At 53.6% G+C, this 25,221-nt stretch overlaps 1 protein-coding gene across 9 annotated transcripts in view; it reads left to right on the top strand.

Annotated features, from left to right (window-relative positions):
* COL11A2 (collagen type XI alpha 2 chain) overlaps positions 1-21,413 on the top strand; it is a 29,252-nt gene extending 7,839 nt beyond the window's left edge. For 4 of the 9 annotated variants that reach the window (XM_081293978.1, XM_081293980.1, XM_081293976.1 and 1 more), the window contains 60 exons: positions 152-214; positions 926-1,105; positions 3,346-3,405; positions 3,512-3,553; positions 3,778-3,840; positions 4,154-4,228; positions 4,704-4,790; positions 5,017-5,073; positions 5,243-5,296; positions 5,385-5,438; positions 5,537-5,590; positions 5,749-5,802; positions 6,002-6,055; positions 6,142-6,186; positions 6,298-6,351; positions 6,802-6,846; positions 7,008-7,061; positions 7,256-7,300; positions 7,422-7,475; positions 7,722-7,766; positions 8,009-8,062; positions 8,163-8,207; positions 8,391-8,444; positions 8,782-8,889; positions 9,751-9,804; positions 10,087-10,140; positions 10,249-10,293; positions 10,380-10,433; positions 10,560-10,604; positions 10,704-10,757; positions 10,859-10,912; positions 11,355-11,408; positions 11,770-11,877; positions 12,021-12,110; positions 12,307-12,360; positions 12,589-12,696; positions 12,823-12,930; positions 13,068-13,121; positions 13,225-13,278; positions 13,467-13,574; positions 13,797-13,850; positions 14,068-14,121; positions 14,325-14,378; positions 14,536-14,589; positions 14,917-15,024; positions 15,419-15,472; positions 15,666-15,719; positions 15,848-15,901; positions 16,457-16,510; positions 16,768-16,875; positions 16,960-17,013; positions 17,166-17,219; positions 17,477-17,584; positions 17,737-17,790; positions 18,042-18,077; positions 18,238-18,291; positions 18,399-18,666; positions 19,175-19,287; positions 19,673-19,879; positions 20,305-21,413. In XM_081293978.1, the coding sequence (XP_081150104.1) occupies positions 152-214; positions 926-1,105; positions 3,346-3,405; positions 3,512-3,553; positions 3,778-3,840; positions 4,154-4,228; positions 4,704-4,790; positions 5,017-5,073; positions 5,243-5,296; positions 5,385-5,438; positions 5,537-5,590; positions 5,749-5,802; positions 6,002-6,055; positions 6,142-6,186; positions 6,298-6,351; positions 6,802-6,846; positions 7,008-7,061; positions 7,256-7,300; positions 7,422-7,475; positions 7,722-7,766; positions 8,009-8,062; positions 8,163-8,207; positions 8,391-8,444; positions 8,782-8,889; positions 9,751-9,804; positions 10,087-10,140; positions 10,249-10,293; positions 10,380-10,433; positions 10,560-10,604; positions 10,704-10,757; positions 10,859-10,912; positions 11,355-11,408; positions 11,770-11,877; positions 12,021-12,110; positions 12,307-12,360; positions 12,589-12,696; positions 12,823-12,930; positions 13,068-13,121; positions 13,225-13,278; positions 13,467-13,574; positions 13,797-13,850; positions 14,068-14,121; positions 14,325-14,378; positions 14,536-14,589; positions 14,917-15,024; positions 15,419-15,472; positions 15,666-15,719; positions 15,848-15,901; positions 16,457-16,510; positions 16,768-16,875; positions 16,960-17,013; positions 17,166-17,219; positions 17,477-17,584; positions 17,737-17,790; positions 18,042-18,077; positions 18,238-18,291; positions 18,399-18,666; positions 19,175-19,287; positions 19,673-19,879; positions 20,305-20,445 (4,335 nt within the window). In that variant the 3' untranslated portion in view covers positions 20,446-21,413. Of the gene's footprint in view, positions 1-151; positions 215-925; positions 1,106-3,345; positions 3,406-3,511; positions 3,554-3,777; positions 3,841-4,153; positions 4,229-4,703; positions 4,791-5,016; positions 5,074-5,242; positions 5,297-5,384; positions 5,439-5,536; positions 5,591-5,748; positions 5,803-6,001; positions 6,056-6,141; positions 6,187-6,297; positions 6,352-6,801; positions 6,847-7,007; positions 7,062-7,255; positions 7,301-7,421; positions 7,476-7,721; positions 7,767-8,008; positions 8,063-8,162; positions 8,208-8,390; positions 8,445-8,781; positions 8,890-9,750; positions 9,805-10,086; positions 10,141-10,248; positions 10,294-10,379; positions 10,434-10,559; positions 10,605-10,703; positions 10,758-10,858; positions 10,913-11,354; positions 11,409-11,769; positions 11,878-12,020; positions 12,111-12,306; positions 12,361-12,588; positions 12,697-12,822; positions 12,931-13,067; positions 13,122-13,224; positions 13,279-13,466; positions 13,575-13,796; positions 13,851-14,067; positions 14,122-14,324; positions 14,379-14,535; positions 14,590-14,916; positions 15,025-15,418; positions 15,473-15,665; positions 15,720-15,847; positions 15,902-16,456; positions 16,511-16,767; positions 16,876-16,959; positions 17,014-17,165; positions 17,220-17,476; positions 17,585-17,736; positions 17,791-18,041; positions 18,078-18,237; positions 18,292-18,398; positions 18,667-19,174; positions 19,288-19,672; positions 19,880-20,304 lie in introns of those variants that run through there. The other 5 variants (XM_081293981.1, XM_081293979.1, XR_014021930.1 and 2 more) reach the window with 3 other exon arrangements.
* The last annotated feature ends 3,808 nt before the right edge of the window (positions 21,414-25,221 follow it).

The following is a 25,221-nucleotide window of genomic DNA, read 5'->3' as shown; positions in this document are numbered from 1 at the left end:
TGCAAGATCTGAGATTTCCCCCATCCCCCAGCACAGAATCGCACTGCCCTGGGGCGGGACAGGTGCTGCTTTGCCTCCCTGTGTGCTCTAACCTCCTCTTGCCTACCCCTCCCCTTCTCCGTTACTCTCCTCCCCCTCCCCTTGGGGTTAGGACCCCACCCCAGGTGAAGAGGAAGAAGTCCTGGAGTCCAGCCCCTTACCACTCCCAGAGGAGGTAACTCCACCCCCACCTTCATCCCAGCTGGGGCCAGTGGGCTTCTGGGACCCACTCCCCTGGCCCTGCATCTCTTGATGAACCAGTCCTGGCCGGAGGGCTCTTTGTCATATCCCTGTGTGGCTTCTGTCTTCTGGTCACTCCAGACCTATTGGTCTGCTTGTCTAAGTGCAGCCCTTTTCTTTGATGTCCATGCCTCTTTCTGTTATCCTTTGGTTCCAGAATAGGATCCTCTCCATGTTAGTGTCTAGTGGGCTTACTTTCTGTGTCATATTTCCATCCCAAGGATTCATTTTCTGTTCAAGGCTGTCACTTTTGTTTTCTTTGCCTAGTCTCTCTCTGTCTGGTCATTTTCTGGACTCCTTATCTATCATTATGTCCATGGACTGTCTTCCCTGTGTCCCGCCCTCCGGCCACCCTTGTTATCCCCCCTTGGGGCCCATTTTTTGGACATTCCTCCCCAGTTTTGGCCTTGGATGGATATGCCCTTTCAATTCAGCCACTCCCCTTGCTCTTCCTGCGTAGAAAAGTTCCCAACCCCTTCCTACTTGTTTCTGTCCCCACTTTCGTAATCCCAATCCACTGAGTTTTGTGATCCCTGTGGCCTAGGATCCTTTGGGTTAGAAGCTGTCAAACCCTGGGGCCCAGGGAAAACCTCCTGTTAGCCCTAATGCCCCCGTCTACCCCCTCTCCCTCCCCATCCCCGGGAAGGAGCAGACAGATCTCCAGGTCCCCCCCACAGCTGACAGGTTCCTGGCAGAGGAGTATGGGGAGGGTGGCACAGACCCCCCAGCAGGGCTCTACGATTACACCTATGGCTATGGGGACGATTATCGTGAGGAGACGGAGCTTGGCCCTGCCCTCTCCGCGGAGACAGCCCACTCAGGAGCCGTAAGTGAAAGGAGCTCCTCTTCCATCTTGACCACCAGTGGGCACTACAAGAATTGCTTCTTTTTGGTTTTGGTCATTGTCTGTTGGCTGTAAGCTGCTTCCCATTGGTGTTTTGCCATTTTCTGTTTACATAAGATGTCTATGTTGCTTGAAAAAGTTACTTCCTGCCTTCCTTTGCCAGATGTCTTACCCTGTGACTCCTGTGGATCCTTCTGCCTGTGGTGATTGGGATTTTTCTTTTTTAAAATCCTATGGCCACTTCCTGTCTTTCTTAGCCACTTCCTGCCTATATCAAGCTGGATTTTATAAAACTTTTGGTCAGTAAACAATTACCTTGTGTCCACTTTTAGTCTGTCTCCATCATTCCATCTAGGTCAATACAGTTTCTTGTTCATGTTACTGTCAAAACAATCCAACTTCCTATGTCATATTTTCTAAGCCACAGGCCACTTCTTATGTGTCTCTTCCTGTCTTCTCTAGCTATGGCACCCATCTTGGTGACAGTGTACGGTTGGATTAAAAAGGATCTATTATTTGTGTCCTGATTCTAGTTTTTCATGCTGTCTCATGACAATTTCCTTTGATAATAACCTACTTCCTGTGAGTCTCAGGTTATAAAATCATAAAGTTTCCATTGTGGACCTAGCTATTTATCCTAGCAACTTTTTATGTGTCCTAACTTTGATATTTGTGTTTTTCTGGAAAAATTACCTTTCACTGTTATTATTCCCTTGGCAGGAATTACTTTCTATTTATTTTGTGAATTTCTTTTCTCCCTGGTTCATGGTAGCCATGTTTTTGTTGAAGGTCCATTTCCTGGATCCTCTTTTCTTGGCTTCTTCCTGTCCAACCACTTCCTGTTTGTCCAGTTTGTTTTCTAGCCATCTTGGCCATGTTTCATTTTTCTTGGCCCTGGCATCATTCTTGCTTCCAAGTGTTTGTCTCTTTGTTTTGTCTTCTTTAGTGGTTTCCCATGTCTTCAAACACTCCCTGTCAGTTGGGATATTTCCTGTCTACTCCATTTCATCTTTTGCCTGCCTTGCAGTTATGGCTGCCTCCTGTATCCCGCTGCCTCATCCCACACCTCCCTTCTCTAATATTGCCACCCTTGACCCTCTGCTGCTTTCCCCTTGTGCTGCATTCAGGGTAATTGGGGTTGATCTGGGATTTGGGAGAGTTGGGAACTGATCATTGCCATTTGTTCAGGATTGGGGGGGGCATTCTGAAGATCTTTGAGAGGTGGTGATGGTAGTAAATATCCTCCATTCTCCCTGTTCTTATTTTGGTTCTGATCTTAGAATTTGGAGTATTCATCTGAGTGGAAGTGTGGAAGGGAAGGAACTGGTGGGCTTGGAGTATAAATGAGGGCCAGGGGAAGGGTGTTGCATCCTTGCTAGGATAGTAACTGGGAGGATTTGGGGAGCCCACTGTGAGGCTTGGATAACTGAGCCCAAAAACCAGGTATGAGTTTTGAGTTTGGGCTATTGTGGGGTCTGCTCTCCAAATCTACTTAATATTTATATGCTTGGGCTGGGATTGTGGCTCAGTGGTAGAGTGCTTGCCTAGCATGTTTGAGGCACTGAGTTCAGTTCTCAGCACTGCATATAAATAGATAATTTTTTAAAAAAAGTCCACTGATAACTAAAAAATAATTGTATGCTTAACACTGGGGAAATTTTAAACTTGTGAACCCCTTGAAATTCTAAGTAAAATTTTATGCATAAGGGCATATTTTCTGGTGAAAGACTCATAGCTTTCATCAGATTCTCATATGAATCCATGTCCTATCCCAACCCCCAAATGAAAAATCTATCCATAATCTTAGATTCTTTTTTTATGGACTGGAGTAAGGCTGAGGAAGTGGATGATTTCTTAAGGTTCTAAGGATTCCTGGGGCCAAAGAGAGTTTTGGGAGATAGGGTGAGGTCCTCCAGAAGAGGGCTTGGGAAGGTTGAGGGTTTGAAATCTCAGAAAGAGAAAGAGGTTCTCGGGGAGATGGAGATGTTGCATTTGCTGAGGTGGGGCTGGGAACTGGAGGGTGTGGGGAGCCCTAAGGTCTTCTTGGTAGACTTGGGAGGTCTGTGAAGAGGGAGTTTGAGGGAGGAAAACTGAGAAATTTGGAGGCAGGGTTAGGGAGGTCTCCAAGGAACCTGAAAATGAAGGTTGGAGTTGGGATGGGCAGTCCTGGTATCCTGGCTGCTCACAGGCCCCACTGGGGGTTACATGTGTGTCTCCCTCAGGCTGCCCTTGGACCCCGGGGGCTGAAGGGAGAAAAGGGTGAGCCTGCAGTGCTGGAACCTGTAAGTTACACTGGTTACTGAGCTGAGGGAGGTGGGAAGTAGAAAGGGAAGCAGAGGTGGGGGTGCTGGCCCTGTAGTCTCTGACTTTTAACTTTTGACTCCACAGGGTATGCTTGTGGAGGGACCCCCTGGCCCAGAAGGCCCTGCGGTGAGTGTTGCTGAGACATTAGCCTCTGTTCTCTTTTCAGAGATGTTTCCTACAAGCTCATCCATGCCCTTGCCGGCACCCAGGTCTCCTTCTTAGAACTCTGGAGAGTCCTTCCAATGAAGGCTTCCAGATTCCCAGACCTCTTTTGTAGAGATCTTCCCTCAGGCACACGACTCTCTTCTGTCTGATGCCTACACCTGACCTTTTCCTCTTTGGTTCCTCAGGGATTGGCTGGTCCTCCTGGCATCCAGGGGAACCCAGGCCCAGTTGGAGACCCTGGAGAGAGGGTAAGGGCGTGTTCTGCTGTGGTGGGTGGGGAGCTGCCTTTGTACTCAGTGTGTGTACGGAGTATCTTCAATATTCTTTATTAGGTGACTGTTTGAAGGGGTAGTTGAGTGTCACATGACCCAGGAAGGAGGGCATATTCTGGTTGGGGAGGGGAGAAATCTAGTGTCTCACCCACATTTTTCTCCATAGGGGTGGAGAACTCTGGAAAGATCTAGGGAAGTCAACATTTATTCTATTGAGGAAGGTTTCAAAATGATGTCCAGGCCCCAACATCTTCTTACTTGTCTCCCTAACTTTCTCATTTTTTCCCAGGGGCCTCCTGGCCGAGCAGGACTTCCTGGATCTGATGGGGCCCCTGGCCCTCCTGGCACATCCCTCATGCTCCCAGTGAGTAGTCTTCTGGACTTTGGAGTGGGATTCTGGGGAGTACAGGGGAATTGTGGTATGTCATCATGAACCAGAAGGTGGTAAAAGCCATGAGGAGTCTCTAAAAACCATTAATTCAAAGACATGGATCTTTGGTGAGGGGATTGGGGCCTTATTAGATGATTTAGAATCAAACATGGGTCTTCTAGAAGTAAACTTGGATTATCTAGATCTGGGCAGGAAATCTTCTATTTCAGAGGCCTAGAACCAAAGGAGAGGCTGGGGAGGAAGAGACAAGAGAATGGGGAGAAGGGCAGGAGATGAGTTTCTGAAAACTTCTAAGTGTTGATCCAGAACCCACAGGAGATGCTGGAGGAGGGCACAGGGGTGTCCCAGAACCTGGGGATGGGGCAGAAATGTTGGATGAAGCCTCTGGCTGGGAAGGCCACATGGATTTCCTGGAAGATAACTTGGACCTTCTTTCCTTGCCCTTTAGTTCCGGTTTGGTAGTGGTGGAGGTGACAAGGGCCCTGTGGTGGCAGCCCAAGAAGCTCAGGCCCAGGCGATTCTGCAGCAGGCACGGGTAAGGAGGGTTGGGGGATGGGGGGTTCCTAATGAAGTTTGATGGGAAAGGGAAAATAGTAGAAATTTAGGTTGGGGCAAAAGGGAAACTGGGAATGTCTGGATTGGTTTGGGTTGGGAAGAATATAGAGCAAGGGGTGAGGATTAGGAACCGAAAGGCAAATTTGGAAGGTTGGGGTTCTCCAGCTGCCTCCTCCTCAGCTCTGCTGTTGCTCCTGCTCCCCTAGCTGGCGCTCCGTGGACCCCCTGGCCCCATGGGATACACAGGCCGTCCTGGACCCCTGGTGAGTGAATGGAGTATTGTGGAAGAGGTTCCTTTATTTGCATGTGTGGGTATGAATGGTTCTGGAAAAGAACCAGGTTGGCAGTTGTTTTGCTTCTTTTTTGGGAGGTGTTTTGAGGTCACTGTTGGGTATGTCCTTCAACATGGCCATCCTCTCTTCTCTCTTACAGGGACAGCCTGGGAGCCCTGGCCTAAAAGGAGAATCTGGAGACCTAGGACCTCAGGTAACAGCTCTCATATTTGATTCCTAGCCCAGTGTCTCCCTCCACCCCATCTAGGTCATTAACCCTGCCTCTGTTCCTTCTTCACCAGGGGCCTAGAGGACCTCAGGGTCTCACAGGCCCTCCTGGCAAGGCTGGGCGAAGGGTGAGTACCCCAGGAGTGGGATGGGTGTTGGAGGGAGATGGGGCTTGGATGGGGGAGGACTGCCCCTGCTTGCTCTGACACTTCCCTTGTATCTCCAGGGACGAGCAGGTGCTGATGGAGCCCGAGGGATGCCTGGAGAACCTGGAGTGAAGGTAAAAGGCTTGGGACCCTCTGTGATGCCTATAACTTCCAGCCCCATTAGTGCTCAGGTATCCCCAGGGTACAGTCTCTCCCCACTCAGGACACAGTGAGGAGGGGTAGGTTGGGAAAGTGAATGGGCCTTCACTCTAAGTGTCCCTCTTCATTTTAGGGTGACCGAGGTTTTGATGGACTCCCAGGACTACCTGGGGAGAAAGGCCATAGGGTGAGTATATTAGGGGCTTGGCTTTTGTGATGAGGGCAGATCTTCTGTGGAGGGGAGTGGGGATCTCCAGGCAAGGAAGGGTGGCCGGGGAGCTCAGCAGGAGCTCAGTGAATGTGATTGGTTGGGTAATTGGGGAGGATCAATGTCTGTCTGTGGTGGGGACTCTGAGACCCCTCTTAAATGTAACTCCATTTTCCAGGGTGATACTGGTGCCCAGGGCCTTCCTGGGCCCCCTGGTGAAGATGGAGATCGGGTAAGTATTGTGACAAGGACAGGGTTTGGGTGCAGAAGAAATCTAGAAGTCAAGTCTGCTTTACTCACTGTGTTCTCCTCCTCTAGGGAGATGATGGGGAGATTGGGCCTCGGGGGCTGCCTGGAGAGTCGGTAAGTATCCCAAGGGGTCAGGCTGGAGGCAGGTTCTAGGGACAGGGGTACATAAAGGACATGTGTTCTCTCACCCAATCATGCTGTCTCCTTCCCCAATCTTGAATGCAGGGACCCCGAGGACTTCTTGGTCCCAAAGGCCCCCCTGGTATTCCTGGGCCCCCGGTAAGTGACTGCCTGACTTCTAACCCTGACCTTACATTTTGACCTCTCCAATTCTTTACCTTTCCAAACTGACTCCCTTCTCCCTTTCCCTGTCCTTCCCTGCTCCACCTTCCTGTGAGCTTTCCCACCCCTGGCCGCCCATCTCTGCTCCAGCCTTCACCCTGAGAAGCACTTGGAGGGCCATATGGCACAGTGCACCAAAAGCCCCGAGTGCAGCCAAAATGAAATAAAAATACTCAAGAAAAACAAAACAGAAACCCTCTAACCCACAGACCCAAGGCCTGCGGATCTGGGATGGCTGGGATGGCTTAGGTTTGGAATGAATTGGTGGTTTGACCGATGAGCGTCTGCTCAGTCCACCCTCTGCAATGACCAGGCCTCTCAGAAACCACAGGTCCCTGCAGGCCTGGCCCCACATTCCAGCCTGTTCACACCGCTCTCATGTTTCAGGGAGTCCGAGGCATGGATGGTCCCCACGGCCCCAAAGGGAGCTTGGTGAGTGATGGGCATGGAGACCTGGCAATGGTGGCATGTTCACTGCCATTTAACCCCCTATCTGTTCCTGGCTCCTACCCTCTTGGATGGCCCTGCAGCTCTCTGCCATGTTTGTTCTGTTACCATCTCCTTCTGACCCCTGCCTGGCCACATGTTTCTAGGGACCCCAGGGAGAGCCAGGACCTCCTGGACAACAGGGCACTCCTGGGACCCAGGTAAGTGGCCCTACCCACACTGTCCTCCTTTAGTGACTTCCCCTGGGCTTCACAAGGGGTCAGACTCTGGATGGGACAGAAAATTAAGGGTTGCAGTCACTCACTGCTCATGCTCTGAATGGGAATGTGGAGGGTGGCTTAAGAGAATGGCCCACCCCGTGAGGTCCCTGTGATTTCTCTCTCCCTGTGTGTAGGGTCTCCCTGGGCCTCAGGGTGCCATCGGCCCTCATGGAGAGAAGGTGAGTGGCTAAGTGATTTGGGGGAGGGGGTGTGTAGGGAGGGCTTGGAATATCTACTGGAGCTTTACCTATGTTATTCCTGACCCCTCTAGTGACCCTGATCCTCCTCATCTTCCTATAGGGTCCTCGAGGGAAACCAGGGCTCCCTGGCATGCCTGGATCAGATGGACCCCCGGTAAGTGTGTCCCCATCTCTTAACCCAAATTTCCCTTGGCCCTTTCCCCAGTGCATCACTCCCAAGCTCATTTAGCAACCATCCACACAGTGTGTCCCTTGCACTGAAAGGTCACTGCTGGTGTCTGTCCACAGTCAGTTAGGTTTTGTTAGGTCACAGGGGGAATTTGGGTTGGAAGAAGTTTAGGGAGGGGTGAAGGGAAGTTGACAGGAGCCAGAAGTCACATTCTACATCTTCTACCTTCAGGGTCACCCTGGGAAGGAAGGTCCCCCTGGAACCAAAGGAAACCAGGTGAGATCCTCCATGCCTCCTTTTACCTTCTAAAAGTCTCCACCAAGACTCTGAGGCTTCAAAGTCCTTGGGATTTCCTTGTCTCACTATTCACATGGCTCTGACAATATTTTCAGTCTCCACACCCTGGAGCCCTACCCAGACTCAAGTGTAGTTACTGTACTTCCATTTCTTCCACTCCCTGAGGTCTCCACAGTGACATCCAAAGTTCTCTTTATCAATGCCTCTCTTTCTTCTTCCAGGGTCCTTCTGGACCTCAGGGTCCTCTAGGTTACCCAGGACCTCGAGGTGTCAAGGTAACTGACCACAGGGGAGCCATATAGGGGTCTTAGGAGCTTGGTCCTTCCAACCCAGCCTACATCTTCTGAACCCTGTCTATCCTCTGTCTGATTTTAGGGTGTGGATGGAATTCGGGGTCTGAAGGGCCATAAGGGTGAAAAGGTGAGCACTGGCCCCAACTTCCCAGCACCTTCGCCCTCACCACCTCTTTCCTTTAGTCTGTTCCATCTTGTTCCCCACCTCGTGAAATCCACCCTCCACCTGTATTCCCTGCCATCTGCATTCCATTTTAACTCTCCCAATCCTCCATCATCTGTGGTGTCCTCTCGCCTCCATTTTTCTCAGGGTGAGGACGGCTTTCCTGGGTTCAAAGGTGACATAGGTGTGAAAGGTGACAGGGTGAGTAAAAGCCCCCACGCGGGTCCCTCAACTCCATGTCCCAATGATCCTTCACTTTGGAGTCCCCAATTGCCAGCTTATTCCTTAAGACTATTCCTCCCCAATTCCAGTGCCTTGGCCCCTTTAGAATCTGAGTCCAGTGGGATGACAGCGGCATGGCAGGTGCCACACTGGGCTTCCAATCACACTCACCCTGCCCTGTGGGGCTTCTTGACCCACAGTAGCTTCTGGGACACCCCCCCCCAACTCTACTTACCCTCACTGCTGTTCACCTCTCTTCTTGGGGCCCAGACCCTCCTCTAGTTCTTCATACTCACCTCCCCAACCTCTCACTCAGGGTGAGGTTGGAGTCCCTGGTTCCAGGGGAGAAGATGGCCCCGAAGGGCCGAAGGGACGCACTGGACCTACTGGAGACCCTGGGCCCCCTGGTCTCATGGGCGAAAAGGTGACAGGGATGAGAGTCTGGGCCTGGGTCCTCTGGGGATGTGGTGGCCCCACAGGGGTGCTGGAGCAGAGTTTGTGTGTTGGCTGTCAGTGGGAGTCAGTCTAATATGGCAATGCATTAATTGTGCCCCTCTGTGTACATAGTTCCTTCTGGTCACTGTTGAGCAGAGTGGGGATATATATAAAATCCAGAAAAAGTCCTCGTTATGAGAGGCATTTTCACCTGCAAGGCAGAGTGAAAATTTGTCCAGACTCAGAGCAGTAGGCTCTGTGAGAGAGTCAAAGAGGAGGCGAGAGTTGTGGCCTGGTGCTGTGCTAATTCATCCTATCGGCCCTGTGAGGTAGGCACGACAGTCCTGTTTTGCAGGATTGAGCCTGGGCAGGCTGGCTACAGAATCCCTGCTCCTTGGGATTGCCTTGGCAGGATGAAACCTAGAGCATCAAGAGGAAAGGGGTACATGGGAAGGAGTTGGGGTGGTGCACTGCCTGAGCAAGCAGACAGAGGTTATAAGAGGACTGACTGGCCTTGGTGGGAGTAGCCTTGGTGGAGTAGCAGTAGGTGCTGGGAAAGATGGAACTGAGGTTGACAGGTGAACAGTGGCCAGATCACAGTGACTCTGAAGGACTTGATGTAGCTGCAGATTTTAGTTAGAAGACATGTGGGAGGCAAGATCCTAGCACTGGTGTTGGGGAAAATCTACTTTGGGAAGAGTCTACAAAAGTCAGGCAATTCATGGGGCAGGTGACCAGGGGCTGGGGAGTGTTGCTGGGAGCTGGCTCTCATCTCTGAAGGTTGGGGTCTCCAGGGTGGAGTAGTATCTATTCCTCCTTCCATTCCTAATTGCTCGCTGTCCCTCCACAGGGCAAGCTGGGTGTTCCTGGTCTGCCTGGCTACCCTGGACGACAGGGTCCCAAGGTGATGTGATGTCGCATTTGTGCCCCTCCTTTTCCCTGCCTCTCTTGGATTCCAGGAAGCAGAGCAGCAGGGAACCCTAGACAGAATTTAGCCAACCTTCATTCTACAGATTTAAAAAGAGGCCCAGAGAGTAGCAGGGGTTTGTCCAGAGCTATCTAGTTATTGGCAAGGCCCAGGTCGCCCCAGCTGCTGTCTTCATGGCCTCTCCTGACCCCCTTTGGCCCTTGTGGAACGTGTCACCTTTCATGACTCCTCAATTTTCTCCCTTCTCCATCCTCCCAGGGATCTCTGGGATTTCCTGGTTTTCCTGGAGCCAGTGGAGAGAAGGGAGCCCGGGTAAGCTGGGAGAAGGAAGTGGATGCAGATGGAAGGGCTGGAGGGGACGCTGGGGCTCTGTGGGGAGTCATCCCCCGGGTGATATTCTCTCTATTTCATTCCCACCAGGGCCTGTCTGGAAAATCAGGACCTCGGGGAGAACGGGGACCCACGGTGAGTTCAGAAGGGAGAAAAACAGGTGACTCAAAATCCAAATTGATGCATTGGGGCATTTCTGACAACTCTCCTCCTTTCCCTAGGGTCCACGGGGTCAGCGGGGGCCCCGAGGTGCCACTGGGAAGTCTGGAGCTAAGGTTAGTGGTCTCTGCGGGGCTCTAACTGCCCTCTGCCTGCTGAACCTCCACTCTCCCTCAGTCTTCATACCCTGGGGGTAGTTGGGAAGCAGCTTCTCCCACCCCCTGACTCTGTTTTCCCCACAGGGAACATCAGGTGGTGATGGCCCCCATGGCCCCCCTGGAGAGAGGGTGAGTGTGGCTTGAGGGTCCCATTTCCCAGAGAGGAAGCTGTGTGCCATTGGCCAGCACCCTTGCCCTTCTCTTCATTGAGCCCATCTCTGTCTCTAGGGTCTCCCTGGACCGCAGGGCCCAAATGGATTTCCTGGCCCCAAAGGCCCCCCAGTAAGTTGACTGTTGAGCTCTGACCCACCTTAGTTCTCTGAGTCCTTCTACCTTATCCCCCTTCTCAGCTAGAGTTCACCTGACATCTGAACTCCTTCCAGGGCCCCCCTGGGAAAGATGGGCTGCCAGGACATCCAGGCCAGAGAGGAGAAGTGGTAAGTGATGGCCCTTAGTCATTCATTCATTCTTTTTTTGTACCAGGGATTGAACCCAGAGCCACTTAACCACTGAGCTACATTCCCAGCCCTTTTGTTTCTGAGACAGGGTCTTGCTAAGTTGCTCAGGGCTTTGCTAAGTTTCTGAGGCTAGTTTTGAACTCATGATCCTCCTGCCTTAGCCTCCCAAGTCACTGAGATTACAGGCATGTGTCACTCGCACCCAACCCTGGTCATTCGTTCTTGAGTGGCCCCCTCAGACCCTCAAACCCCAGAGCTGTCTGGAAGGCCCATGGGAGGTCCTCCTGGAAGAGCGAGTGTGCCCTGGTGCTGTTCAGACCCAGCCCAGAGTTTGGTGTGACCCTTCCCTTCCCTGGGAGCCTGGGATTTTCCCTCCTATCCTCACCTGCTCTGACTGCTCTCTTCTGTCTTCCTCTCTCAGGGTTTCCAAGGGAAGACGGGCCCACCTGGCCCTCCTGGAGTGGTGGGACCTCAGGTAGGTCTGCCCCCAGGAACAATGGAATCCAGACCTGGAGTTAATGCCTGTGACCCTCTTCTCCCAGTCACATAGCCCTATCCCTGCATTGCCTGGCTGACCCTGGGGGCTGGGATTTGGGGCAGGGGTCCCGAATCTTAGTTTCTGGGACAGTTCCCTCCTGTAGGAGAAGAGGCAGTTCCCCAACAGGGATGCCGGGTGGTGCAGGTACTCCATACTGGGAAAGGCCAAACCCAGCAGTGCCTGGGGAGTCCATGGAAGTTGGGGCAGGGATAGCAGGGCCCTAGGAGATGGCCAGAGTGATTGCTTTGTACAGAGGGTGGGACAAAGGGGCTGAATGTGGGATTATGCCTTTCCTCAGGGAGCAGCAGGAGAAAGCGGCCCCATGGGTGAGAGGGGTCACCCAGGCCCCCCAGGGCCTCCTGGAGAGCAGGGACTGCCTGGCACAGCTGGGAAAGAAGGCACAAAGGTCAGTGACGGGCTGGTGGAGGGGACCTTGGGGACTGGGACTTGGGGTGCTGAAAGGGATGGGTAACAGAATTTAAAGGGCCTGAGATCTCTCTGCCCCATTTGGGAACATGGTGTGGCTCAACATCTCTCTTTTCCTTTTAGGGTGACCCTGGTCCCCCTGGAGCCCCAGGGAAAGATGGTCCTGCTGGACTAAGGGGCTTCCCAGGAGAGCGAGGCCTCCCGGGCACTGCTGTGAGTGTGACCCCAAAATCAACTGCCTGTAACAAGTCACCTTGCATCCTGACCCTCCTCTGTGTCACTCCCTGCTCCCATCTCTCTGAGTCTGATTCCTCTCCCTGACCCTCATCCTTCCCAGGGTGTGTGAAACCCTTTTCTGTGAAGTCCTACCTTTCCGTCTCACCTATTGCCCCAAATCTGTGTTTCATAGGGTGGACCTGGTTTGAAGGGGAATGAAGGTCCAGCTGGCCCCCCTGGCCCTGCAGTGAGTTTGGGGTCCCTGATGGGCAGTGGGAAGGAACAGGGAAAAAGGGTGGATGAGGAAAGATGAGGTACAGCACTTGGCAGGGGCCATGGGACTGGGCAGAGGGAGACTAGGGTCAGCTAGGGTGTGTGTGACTTTTAGTTCTCCTAGGAACCGTGGTCAGGGTTCTTTGATATGGGTGACCTGGAGTCTCCTTTCTGAAGGGCCTTACTCCATCTCATCTCTTAGGGCTCCCCTGGGGAGCGAGGTGCAGCAGGATCTGGGGGACCCATTGGCCCCCCAGGGCGTCCAGGTCCACAAGGTCCCCCTGGAGCAGCAGGCGAGAAGGGCGTCCCGGTGAGTGTTGGGGCCCTGGGGGGCGGGGTCTGTGAGCAGTGGGGTGATAGCTCTGGGGTTTCCTATGGGAGTGTTTGAGGGTGAGGGTCACATTCTGGCCATGACTCCTTTCTTCATTGTCCACAGGGAGAGAAAGGCCCCATTGGTCCCACTGGCCGTGATGGGATACAGGGTCCTGTGGGGCTTCCTGGTCCTGCTGGACCTCCGGGTGTGGCTGGAGAAGATGGAGACAAGGTAAGGGAACCTACAGATGGGACCAGTCTTCTCTCCAGATGAGATGGCTGATCTGGACATGACCACCTGGTTCCTGTCCTATTATTTGCCCCCTCTGCCCTTCTCCATTCTCAAATGTCTCAACTGTCCTCTCCCAGGGTGAGGTTGGAGACCCGGGTCAGAAGGGCACCAAAGGGAACAAAGGCGAACATGTAAGTGCCCATGATCTTGACTTTTGACCTCCTGGGCTTTAACCTCACCCCCTCCTGGTTTCTCTCCTTGTCTTGATGTTGCTGACTCTCCTTTCTCCTCCAGGGCCCTCCTGGACCCCCTGGGCCCACTGGTCCTGTGGGGCAGCCTGGAGCAGCGGTGAGTGCCCCTTTCCTCTCAATTAAGGGCCTGAAAGTCTCTGTTCTTTCATGGATTCACCTCTGCCCTTGAGGTTGGGGCTGGAAGTGGGGGCCCTGGATCTGGTGCCCAGCTCTGTGTGGTGCCACAGAACACCTGACCCAAGACCTATCTTTGTGTCCTTGTCTTTGTCCCTATTCCTCTTCCAGGGAGCAGATGGGGAGCCTGGAGCTCGGGGGCCCCAGGGACACTTTGGAGCCAAAGGTGATGAAGGAACAAGAGGATTCAATGGGCCCCCAGGACCTATTGGCCTACAGGTGAGTTACGGGTGGGGACAGGGCTGAAAGATGAGGTCAGAATGAGGCTGATGTTTGCCTGAGAGCCCTGGCAGCAGCCTGGTGGTGAGGACTAGGGGGGTGGGGACAGAGGCCTGGGGAGGTCTGTGGAATCTGAGGGGAGGGAACTCTGGGGGCTACCTGCCTGGGGCTGTGCTTTGAGTGGGTTGGTCACCTGGGTCTGTGCTTTCTATATCCACACAGGGCTTGCCAGGCCCCTCTGGGGAGAAAGGAGAAACAGGAGATGTGGGTCCTATGGTAAGTGTGACCCCTAGTGACTCCAGCCCCACCTACTAGTTATCACCACCTGCCCAGCCAACCCCCAGCCTGACATCCCACTGTGACCTTGCTGTCTGCACCCTGTCCCCTGCCCTCTGCCCAGGACCTCTGCTCCCCCAGCCCCCATCCATGCTTGTCCTTTAAGTTTCTTCTCTCACTTCCCCTCCCCATCTCTGGCATATTTGTTTCCCCCCAGGGCCCACCTGGCCCCCCAGGACCTCGAGGCCCAGCTGGACCCAATGGTGCTGACGTAAGTCCTCCCAGCCTTGTCACTTCAGGCCAACATGGTTTGTCCTCTGCCTTCCTTTCCCGGACCATAAACTCTAGTGCCTTCTCAGGTGCCAAGAGAATCCCCTGACCCTTGGCTCTGGCTACCTTGCTGCTGTGACTTGGGCCCTCATCCAGACCTCTGCCTCTCCCAGACAATGACTTCTCTTTCTGTTTCTCTTCCAGGGCCCACAAGGTCCCCCGGGAGGTGTTGGGAACCTGGGCCCCCCTGGAGAGAAGGTAACTGGGAAGGGGGGGGATGAACCAGTCCTGGGGGTTGGGGATGAGGATTGGATTTCTGCGGAGTTTGGTTGGGTGTACGAAGGAGAATGAGATGTGGGGAATATCAAGAATCTTTGGGGGTGGGGAGAAAGATTTTGACTCAGTCTCTTTCTAGGGGGAGCCAGGAGAGTCAGGGTCTCCAGGGGTCCAGGGAGAGCCAGGTGTCAAGGTGAGTGACAATTCTAAGGTCCTACTCCCCAATGCCCGTCACCCTCCTACTGTACCTGCACCTTTCTTGTGACCCCTTGGAGCTGGAACTCCTCTGGAGCCCAGCAGTCTCTGCTGCCAGCATGATTCCTGGGCCTGGGTGAGCCCTGCCATCATTTCCTTGAGGGGAAGAGGGGCCAGAGGACTCCCCCAGAGGTCTGACTTTCCATGTGTCTCACTTTGTCCCCAAGGGGGTTAGGGAAGGCTGAAGGTGTCTTGGAAGTTGGGGTTGCATCCCTGATCTTCAAGATCCCCTCGAGACCCTCTATACCCTCTATTTGTTCTCCAGGGTCCACGTGGGGAACGTGGAGAGAAAGGAGAGTCGGGGCAGCCAGGAGAGGCAGGACCACCAGGGCCTAAAGGCCCCACAGGCGATGATGGCCCCAAAGGGAATCCTGTGAGTTGGGGGAGTGCGAGAGGGAGAGTCCTGCGCATGGGAGACCTGGAAATATGGGCCTGGGGGTGAAGACAAAGGAGGGTGGGAGCCCAAGGGGCGGCCGATGCAATGGAGGGGGGCTCTGGGAACAGAGTCTCCTGGGAGGGATGCATGGGGCCTGGAATGCCAAAGGAAAGTGAGCTTGCCCTCTAGTCAGTCCCTGAAGGCATTAGAAGGCATGCGGGGTGGGAGGTGGGAGGTGGGGAGGAGGGTGAGCACCCTTCCAAGGGTGCTGCTCATGGGTGCAGCCTGCAGAGATGAAGAGTGTGGTATTGTCCATATCCTGGGGGTCTGTGCTGGCTGTGGGTGGGTTTAGGGGGCTGTGACTCTGACCCTTGTTTTCCCTTTGGATCAGGGTCCTGTTGGTTTTCCTGGTGACCCTGGCCCCCCTGGGGAAGGTGGCCCTCGGGTGAGTCTTACCCAGGGGAGGGGAAGGGGCAAAGAGAGTGGGGCTTGAATGGAGGGGCTCTGTGAAGCTGATTGGTTTGGGTTTTGGGGAGCTGAGAAGTGTCAGGGAAGGCAGAGGAATGGGAGGATTGGTAGTTTTGGGGTGATGCCAGCCATGTTGGGGTCTCACTTCTGACCTTGATTTATCCTTGTAGGGCCAGGATGGTGCTAAGGGTGACCAAGGAGAAGACGGCGAGCCAGGACAGCCTGTGAGTGACCAGTGACCCCCACCTTCTGCCCCACTGAGTGCATCTGTCAGAACCTGTACCCATCTTCTCCACTCCTAAGGGGTTCCTGGTCTGGAGGCCACTAACCTCTCTAATTCCTCACTCTCTAGGGATCCCCTGGACCCACTGGGGAGAATGGACCCCCTGGACCACTTGGAAAGCGGGTAAGAGAGGTGGATGCCTAGGATTTTGGGTGGTAGTCCTTGGGTAGGGTGGAGAGAGGCTGGGATGATGGCAGGTAATGGGCCTTGTTGGCAGGTAATGGGCCTTGTGTCGGGATTGTTCTTGGGTGTGGTGTGCGTGTGCATAAACAGTCATTTATCAGGTGCTGTTACTTTGGGTTTTGTTCTTGGATTTTGGGTCTATCTGTTCTTGCCAGGGGTGATGTTGCTTAGTGACCAATCAGAATGGACACTGGAGGAGGGGCTGACTTTTCCAGAGACCCCCTGCTAGCCAGGGTTTAACCTCTTAGTTGCTGGAGCAGGAGGTGGGCCATTAGGTGGGATGTGGGCTCTTCACCAAATGTATAGAACTACCAAATTTTTTAACTGGCATGGTTGTGCTTGTTCGTATTTTGTAAATTGGTCCTCTGTGTTTGTGGCTACGTCTATATGTGTATGTGCACGTGAGTGTTTGTGTACAAGAGGACAGGAGTGGGAATGAGCAGAGCCTGGCCGCCTAGTGCCTCATCTTTTCCTCCCTCCTGCCTCCATCCACAGGGTCCTGCTGGCACGCCTGGTCCAGAGGGGCGACAAGGAGAGAAGGGAGCCAAGGTGAGGGGGAGGTCACCCTGCTGGAACATTCCCTCCATCTTCCCCATCTCAGATCCCTGTGTTCAGATGCCCCCCCCCCATGTCCACCTTTCTCATGTAGAGCCTTGTGGGGATAGTGGCTCTGGACTTGTTCTTGCCCCAGGAACTCCTGAAGTTTCAGCTCTTCCTAAGAAGAGCTCACCCCTTCATTTTGGACCCCTGGACCTCCTGCATCCCTCCTTCTGCCCTTTAGGACATATTCCTTGTGTGTGTTTCAGGGAGATCCTGGTGCTGTGGGTGCCCCCGGGAAGACAGGCTCTGTGGGTCCTGCAGGCCCAGCAGGCAAGCCTGGCCCTGATGGTCTGAGGGGGCTCCCAGGTGCAGTGGTGAGTAATGAGGGGGATGGGCAGTGGGAAAGGTGCAGTGTGGGGATGCTTCTACTGACCTCCCGGGTTCTCTCCAATCTGTAGGGTCAACAAGGGCGTCCTGGAGCCACAGGCCAGGCTGGGCCCCCAGGTCCTGTGGTGAGTGACAGGACTGGGCTGGGTGTGTGGGAAGGGTGGGTGCCCTGGGGCAGTGGTCACTGAGCTGAATCTCTAGAGGAAGTAGGAGGTGGGGGAGGGAAGAACTTGGTTGCATCTCTCCCTAGAGTGAATGACTTCGTACCTCCCCACAGGGACCCCCAGGGCTTCCTGGCCTCCGAGGTGATGCTGGAGCCAAGGGAGAGAAGGTAAGTGGCAGACAGACATCGGCTGGGTGTCTCTCCTATCGCCCTCACCCCTGAGACCTATGGGGATATGAGTGTCTACCATTGTGATTCAGGTCTCCAGAACCCAGGTCTTGGGCATCCTTATTCAGCGGGGCCATTCACAGCTGCTGCTCTTGTCCCCAGACCCTGTACCCATTTCTCCCTTTATGTCTTGGCCCTTCTTCCCAATGCATGTGATTTCTTTATGCATCCCCAAGACCGCCTGTCCCCTTCTCTAGGGTCACCCAGGTCTCATTGGACTGATCGGGCCCCCTGGAGAGCAAGGAGAGAAGGGTGATCGAGGACTTCCTGGCCCTCAGGGCTCCCCTGGACAGAAGGGAGAGACGGTGGGTCCTGAAGGTCTTGGGAGTTTGGATGGGAATCATGATGGAGGTGGGAGAGTGAGGTTGGGGACTCCACCGTGGGGTGAGGGAATAGATACTGGGAGGGGGGTGACTGGCAGAGGGACCTAGTTGAACAAGCCCTCTCTTCTTCCTAGGGCATCCCAGGAGCATCTGGTCCCATGGGTCCTGGAGGGCCCCCTGGTCTCCCTGTGAGTACCCTCTGTTCTTCCTCTAAATCCCTACACCTCACCTCCAAGACCTCCCAGTGGCTTTTCATGGCACTAGGCTAACCGTCCTGAGTGTCCCCAGCGTTTCCTCCTCCAGGAATGTTTCTGTGTTCCCACCTGGCTGCCCTCCTGTAATAACCTAGGGTCCTGTGGACTTGTGATCTGGGCCTGTCCATTTCTCCATGACCTGTCCTTCTCTGTGGTGACCATTTATTTTTGTCCTCATTTCATAGGGACCTGCTGGCCCCAAAGGAGCCAAAGGAGCCACAGTGAGTGACCCTGCTGCTCTGACCTTTGCTCCCCCAGCTTTCTTACCCCTTACCCCGTGGATCCCCTCATTCCAACTGGGGAATGATTTAACCCTTCTGTGACCTTGATCCTATGCTTGACCTTTTGACCTCTCCTTGACCCCATTAATTCTGTTGTCAGGGCCCAGCTGGACCCAAGGGAGAGAAGGGCGTCCAGGGTCCTCCAGGACACCCGGTAAGCTATGGGCAGGGCCTGTGCCTCTGACTGTCCTCCATTGCAGCGTCTCCTCTGCTTTATCATCATGCTGACCTCATATCTCCCCTCTCCATCTCTTTTCCCAGGGCCCTCCGGGTGAGGTGATCCAACCGCTGCCCATCCAGATGCCCAAGAAGACTCGACGCTCAGTGGATGGAGGCCGCCTGATGCAGGAAGACGAGGCCATGCCAACAGGGGGTGCCCCAGGCAGTCCTAGGGGGCTGGAGGAGATCTTTGGCTCACTTGACTCCCTGAGGGAGGAGATTGAGCAGATGAGGCGACCAACAGGGACCCAGGACAGCCCTGCTCGCACCTGCCAGGACCTGAAGCTGTGCCATCCCGAGCTGCCTGATGGTCAGCACCAGCCTCAGGGCAATGGCCTTGAGCAGGCAGAGTCCATGTTGGGAGGGTCTTAGGGAAGGTGCTGGGCTGGGATGAGGGGCTTGGAACAGGGCTCTTAGCCACCCAGGTCAGAAGTACTTCAGTATTTTAGCAGCTGCTATGGTCCTACCAAGCTCATGGCAGCAAGTGTCCATGGGAGTAGCTAAACACACACACACTTGCGTGTACACAGATGGATACACAGGAGTACCTGCAGTATACTTTGTACCCATTGCAAGAATGTCATACTCTTCCACTCTGAGGAGCCTGGGGTCACTGTTGGGGATAGGGATCGAGTAGAGGTGATGAGGGAAACTGAAGTGGGGGGGAGAAGGACTGGGAAACTGCACATGGTTTCTGACACCTTGGACCCCTGCACCCCCAACACCCCCAGCCCTCCCCACAATGCTCTCAGTTGATGGGTAGGAGGAATGTGGGGTGGATCTTGGTGGCCCAACCTCTCCTGTCCTTTACCCAATAGGAGAGTACTGGGTGGACCCCAACCAGGGCTGTGCTCGGGATGCTTTCCGGGTTTTCTGCAACTTTACCGCAGGAGGGGAGACGTGTGTGACACCCAGGGACGACGTCACACAGGTTCGAGCGAGATCCCTTGACTACTCCTTCCTTGCCCTAGCATGACCCCCTCAGAGCCTAGTGTTTTCTGGGTTCATGTGACAAGTTCCTTGGCTCTTGCTGTCCTCGGTCCCCTGCCCCCCAGCTTGCTGACCCTCCTCCACTCCTGACTCCCTTCTTTCCTTCTCACCTGTCCTTGGAAGCTGTGTCTCCCTCCCTTGAAACCCAAAGCAGAAGTGTGCCTTTCACTTAGGCCCAGCCCCCTGGTTCCCTCCCTGGCCCTCACTCCTCTGCCAGCCCCATCCTCCTATCCCTGCTCTGCGCATGACCCTGGCTCAGCTGCTCTGGCTCAGTAGATGCTCCTCAGACCCTCCTGTGTCTCCCTCTGACCCTTCTCTCCTTCCAGTTCTCTTACGTGGACTCAGAGGGCTCCCTGGTAGGTGTGGTCCAGCTTACCTTCCTGCGCCTGCTTAGTGTCTCGGCCCATCAGGACGTCTCTTACCCCTGCTCTGGAGCATCACGTGAAGGTCCCCTGAGGCTCCGGGGGGCCAATGAGGATGAGCTAAGCCCAGAGACCAGCCCCTATGTCAAAGAATTCCGAGACGGCTGTCAGGTGGGAACCAGGAAAGCTGGGTGGGGTGTGGACCCCAGCTCAGGCTGCAGGAAGGAGGTGGGACACTCTTTGGGCAGGGCAGTCAGGGACAGCCAGATTGCTGGTGTCACCAATGCCTGAGGGACCTTAAACAGGAGGCAAGGAGGGTGGGAAGGATGGGAACCAAGCTTACATGAGCTGTCCAGGTGGGGCTCACCTGTGCGTGTACACAGGTGTCACATGGGGTGTCATGCAGGCTCATACATGCAAATACATGCACTCATGGAATCACAGGTGGGCCTCTTACATCCCCAGTCTGTACATCCTGAGTCACTGGATGGCCTCAAGATGCTTAGAGGAGAGGCAAACCTGGGACTGGGGTTGAGGGATCAGGGGAGGTGGGTGTTTCCACCTTGCTTACGCCTCCTCTCCGTCTCCCTCTCAAGACACAGCAAGGCCGGACGGTGCTGGAAGTGCGCACGCCTGTGCTGGAGCAGCTGCCGGTGCTGGACGCTTCCTTCTCAGACCTGGGGGCCCCCCCGAGGCGGGGAGGGGTGCTGCTGGGGCCTGTCTGCTTCATGGGCTAGGACCGTCTCTGTCTGACCCTGCCCTTCAGAACCAGGCCCACCTGGAATCACAGCATCAGCTCTGTGCCACCTCCCACGAGGACTCCTGACCATCTAGGGGGTCTTGGACCAGGGCACTGAGAGCCCCTAGTCAGGGGCGGTCAGGGGAGGGGTGAATGGGGGGCGGCTGGGGCACCCCAGTGGCAAGGGGGCATCTGGGACTCTCAGCCCTCCCACCTGGAGCCTGTGACCCATTAGAGAACTGGGACCCTTATTTAAAACTCACCTCTCAATCAAGAGGAAGAAGAGGAAGGACACTGTGTATTTTGTATTTAAAAATAATTATATTAATTATTTAAAGAGTGGAAAACAAAACAACAAAAAAGATAAAGAGAGAAATGCCAACAAAACCAGATGTTGGAGACAGGCTCTACAAAGGGGGGCCTGCACCCCATCCTTGCCTCAGGGCTTTCCTCAGTGACTGGGGGGGATTTCTGGGCTGAACCCCACCTCCCTAACATCCCTCATATAGTACCCACTGTGAATGCTGGAATATATGGTCTCCTTTGCCTCAGGGCTCTGACTTCTCCTCCCCAGGTGGGGTTCCCTCATCTCTACTACCAGCTGTTGGCTCCTGACCCACAAATCTGCTGTCCTCTCACTTGGTCTGGTCTGGGTCTGGTAGGAGCTGCCTGCTACTTGAGGATCAAGCTAAGCCCCCAGGGAAGAAACGGAATATTGAGGGGCTATCAGAGTCTGGGTTCAGAAAATGTTAAAATACTGAAATTCTTCCATATTGACTGGCAAATTGCCATGGCCCTTAGCCCCCTGAATATCTCACGGCCATCCTGTCCTCCCCTGGCACCCCTTTGCCTTCCCTGATCCTGCAATTAAAGGGTTAATGTCTGGCCTATGGATGGAAGGGACTCGGACCCCATCTAGCCCAGTGTCCATTCTGACTGACAGTTAAATAATGTGATTGTCTCCTTCTGGGTGTGTGTGTTGGTACTTGTGTTGTTATTTCAGTCTCCCCCAAACCTCACCCAATGCTCCTTCTTTCCAGCTGAGCTGGACCGATATAGATGGCTTAATACCTTAAATCTGGAGGGCTGGATCAGTTGGGCTGTCAGGGCCCAGAGTTTACAAAGCCTGGGTGACCAGTGTGAAATCACAGATTGCCCTAGTGACATCACACGGGGACTGAGTCCTGACCTGGGGTTCTGACACTAAGTGCAGGATTGTTTCTGGATGTGTGTGTCTGCCATCCCTGATTTCACTTCAAACACAACCCCTAATCCCCCACCCCCATGTTTAGAGATTGCAGGGCTAGAAGAAGTCTTAGATGGTCCGGTCCAAACTCCTTGCAAATGGGGAGACTGAGGCTCACTTCCAAGAAAATGTTTACTGCACCTCTGATCTAATTACCTGATCCCCCAGGCCTGCGACATCCTGTCATAATGAGTTAGGGATGTTGCCAGGCCACACTCCCAGGTATTCGTGCCAGCATCCGTTCCGCCTCCTCCCACTTGAGACTGCCCCCCCCCCCCCCCCCCCCGCCCCGTCTCCTTCCTTCCCAAGCTGCCCCACTCCGGGCATATTCAGTAGCTCCAGGATCTTTTGGTCAGGTGTCTGGGTCAGCCCCTCTGTCCTGGGCGGGACGTGGCTACCGGGCATGCGTACCTGGCTTCCAATCCTCATATAGTGGCTTGATTCCCTCCAGTCCTGGTGGTGGTAAACTTATTCCCGGGACTCATCACACGTGGGACGCCCCTTTCTCATTGGACGCCCTGCTGCAGAGGCGATTGAGGGACGGGTGAGCACGCCTGTGTGCCCGCGGGCGTGTGTGTTCACATCTGCAATTCCAGGGGCGGTCCCGGCCGATTGCCTTGCACCCCTGACCCCAAGATAGCGTCTCTGTCCCTCTTCCTCGTACTTCCTTCCTGAGAATCCCCGACCACAATCCTTGACTGTCTCTGTCCTCAACGACGAAATCAGGAAGTCTCGGAACCCTCTCATTCTTTATCTCAGGAAACCCCAGAGCAGGTGGGAACCCAAAGCAGGTGGACAGCCCTGCTCCGCGCTCCGGCGCCTCCGGCTGGGCTCATCTCCCCGCCTCTGCTGCCCCCTGCTGCCAGCACCGAGACCTCCGCCCGTCGCAGGGCAAGTGGACCCGCGCCCACTCCCAGCCCAACTGGGTCCAGCTGAGGTTTCTCTGGCACGCTTTCTGCAGTTGGTGCCAAACCACAGAGGTCGCCCCAAAAGCACAAAGGGAAGTGTCCCCAAAGATCACTTTTGGTCAGATGCTCTGAGGCCAGAAGGCTTTTCTCCATGGAAACAAATGCTATAAATAACAGTTATATACAGCGGTTAGGTCCCCAGGCTGATCCACAAAAGCCCATTTAATTAGTGTGCCAAGCAACCCCATCTAACAATTTTATGAATGATTCTGGGCCAAGAAGCAGCTGGGGATGCCAGGAGCACGGCCCTCTTCTTGAGGCTGCCTTCTCCTAGCCTGTCGGAAAGCTGTGCCTAGTTCTAAGGAAAGATGAGAGGAGTTTAAGGGCAGAGCTCCAGAGGGGAGTTTTGGGGTGGGACTGGGTGTGGGTTGTGCTGGTGCGCTTCTGGATGGGGTGGGAGGAGATAAAGGAGCAATAGGCAGCAAAAATAAAAGAACAGGATGGGGCAGGGAAAGGAGAGAGACCCAGAAGCTTGGGAACTGTTTTGGGTTGGATCCAGGACAGAACATATGAACCCTTGTTGGAAGGGCTAACTTCTGAAAAGTTTTGACTGCTTCTCAAAAAAGTTTAGCTTGAGCCTCCAAATAAGAGGGAGTCATTGATGGCGTTTGGAAAGGGTGTGATAGAATTGTGTGCCGGCAAGGCCAGTCCTGATTGGTTAGAGCGTGTGCGACAGGGATGGGGCCGGGTGGGGTGGGGTGTAGAACAGAGCCACACAGTCAGCTTTTGTCCTAGGGGTTGAGGAGAGGGGGACTTGGGAAGGCAATGAAATCACAGCAGGAAGGTCCTTTAGCCTGTACAATCTTGGAGGTGTTTCTTGGCTTTGGGCTGCTATTTTTGGCATTCTTAACTTATGGTTAAGAAAAAGGAAAAGCTTGTAAAATATGGACCACTCTGGAGGGTGAGGCAGGAGGATCTCAAATCCCAGGACAGCCCCAGAAATTTAGTGAGCCTCTAAGCAACTTAGTGAAACTTGTCTCAAAAGAAAAAAGAAAAGATTGGTGCCCCTAGGTTCAATCCCCAGCACCCAAAACAACAAAACAAAACAAAACAAAAACACACAAAACAACAACAAAACTCACTCAGTCCACCTTCCTTGGGAGCGCTGCATATCCCAGGAGTCCATGCGCTCCAGATTTGTTCTCTCCCTTGCTTGGCTCTTGCATGCTGGGATTTGTAGTTTTGAATTGACTGGGAAGGTGGGGGTGGAAAGGAGAGAGAGAAAGGAAGGTCAGAACAAGGTGTAGCTGCTTCAGAAAGAAGTTCCTGTGTGGTAGTGTGTGGAGACCCAGGTTGTGGTGTGTAGTCCCTGAGAGGTTGGGATAGTCAGCAAGGACTGCCAGGTTCATGTTTGAACTTTGTCTTTGTCTGCTCTACAGTGTTAAGAGTCTTGCAGTGAGCAGAGGTCACCTCTGGGTGCTTGCAATTGGCCTTCTGTTATCTTTCATCTCCAGGGTAGTTTTGTGTGAACTGCCATCGGCAGCAGACTGCCATCTTAGTAGAGAAGATCTGTCCCATTAGTCCTTGAGTGAAGAATAGGGATATCTACGGGGACACCTCCTGTAGGGTCATCCCCAAACAGCTGGACAGTAGAATGTTTGCAATTCTTAGCCTCAGTGAGAGCCAGGACAATATCTGCCTTGTGTGAGTTGGTGGGAGCATGTCAGTCCATTTTGTTTATTCTCATTGTATTAGTATCATCTTAATTCCAGGCCAAAGGCCTTTCAGTTCCTAAGACATGGGTGGATAATTTTCCAGAGTAGAACAGATGAAGGCCATGTTGGATTCTGGCAGCTCTCTTAAAGGCTGGGTTCCTGTAGAGGGCTCGGACTCCATAGAGTGGGGTCAAAGTGTGTGGTTCTTGGTGACACGTTCCTGTGCTGTGTTCACAACTCCCCAGGGTCTGGGCCATATTGCCGGATCAGGTAGAGGGGGAAATCTCCTCACTAAATTAGGTTTATTTCTATTACTAGTTGGGTAGGGAGTTCTTATAACTCTGTAACTTTCCAGGGCCATTTTAATTAACACTGTAGGTTTTTGCTTTTCAGAACTGCAAATCTGTAGAAACAAACAAAACAAAACAAAACAAACAATACTCCAAGCCAACAAACATGTTCCAGAGAGATCAGACTCAGGGAGGAGATGGAAAATGGCACTGTGTTTAATGGGGGCCCTGGGGACAGAAGGTCTCAGATAAAACTTTGAAAAGCAAGTGGTCTAGGTTTGGGTGGGATGGAGTTGACTTAAGGCTAAGGATGGTACTAGTTAGTTGTCAGGTGGCCTCTTGATGTTTCTAACAATGTTTTTCCTTCATATAACTTTTAGGATATATAATGGTTGTATATTTAACTCTTGTATCAGTTTCCTCACAGCAAAGTGGGATGACACTTGCTCTGTGAGGGAATGATCCGCCCTTTAATGGCAGCCTTTGCACTACAGAGGGGAGGGGAACTGGCCATGCTCCCTTGGTTCCATCTGCTTGTCTTGGTTATTGGTGATACACTGATGTCTGGGGCATCCTGCTTTGCACTTCTGATCTTAGTTTTGTCAAGACTCTACA

Source organism: Spermophilus citellus (assembly GCF_964194105.1).
Source record: "Spermophilus citellus genome assembly, chromosome: 5".
Taxonomy (NCBI): domain Eukaryota; kingdom Metazoa; phylum Chordata; class Mammalia; order Rodentia; family Sciuridae; genus Spermophilus; species Spermophilus citellus.
Note: the sequence above shows the minus strand (reverse complement) of the source record. Positions and strands in the feature narration are given on the sequence as shown.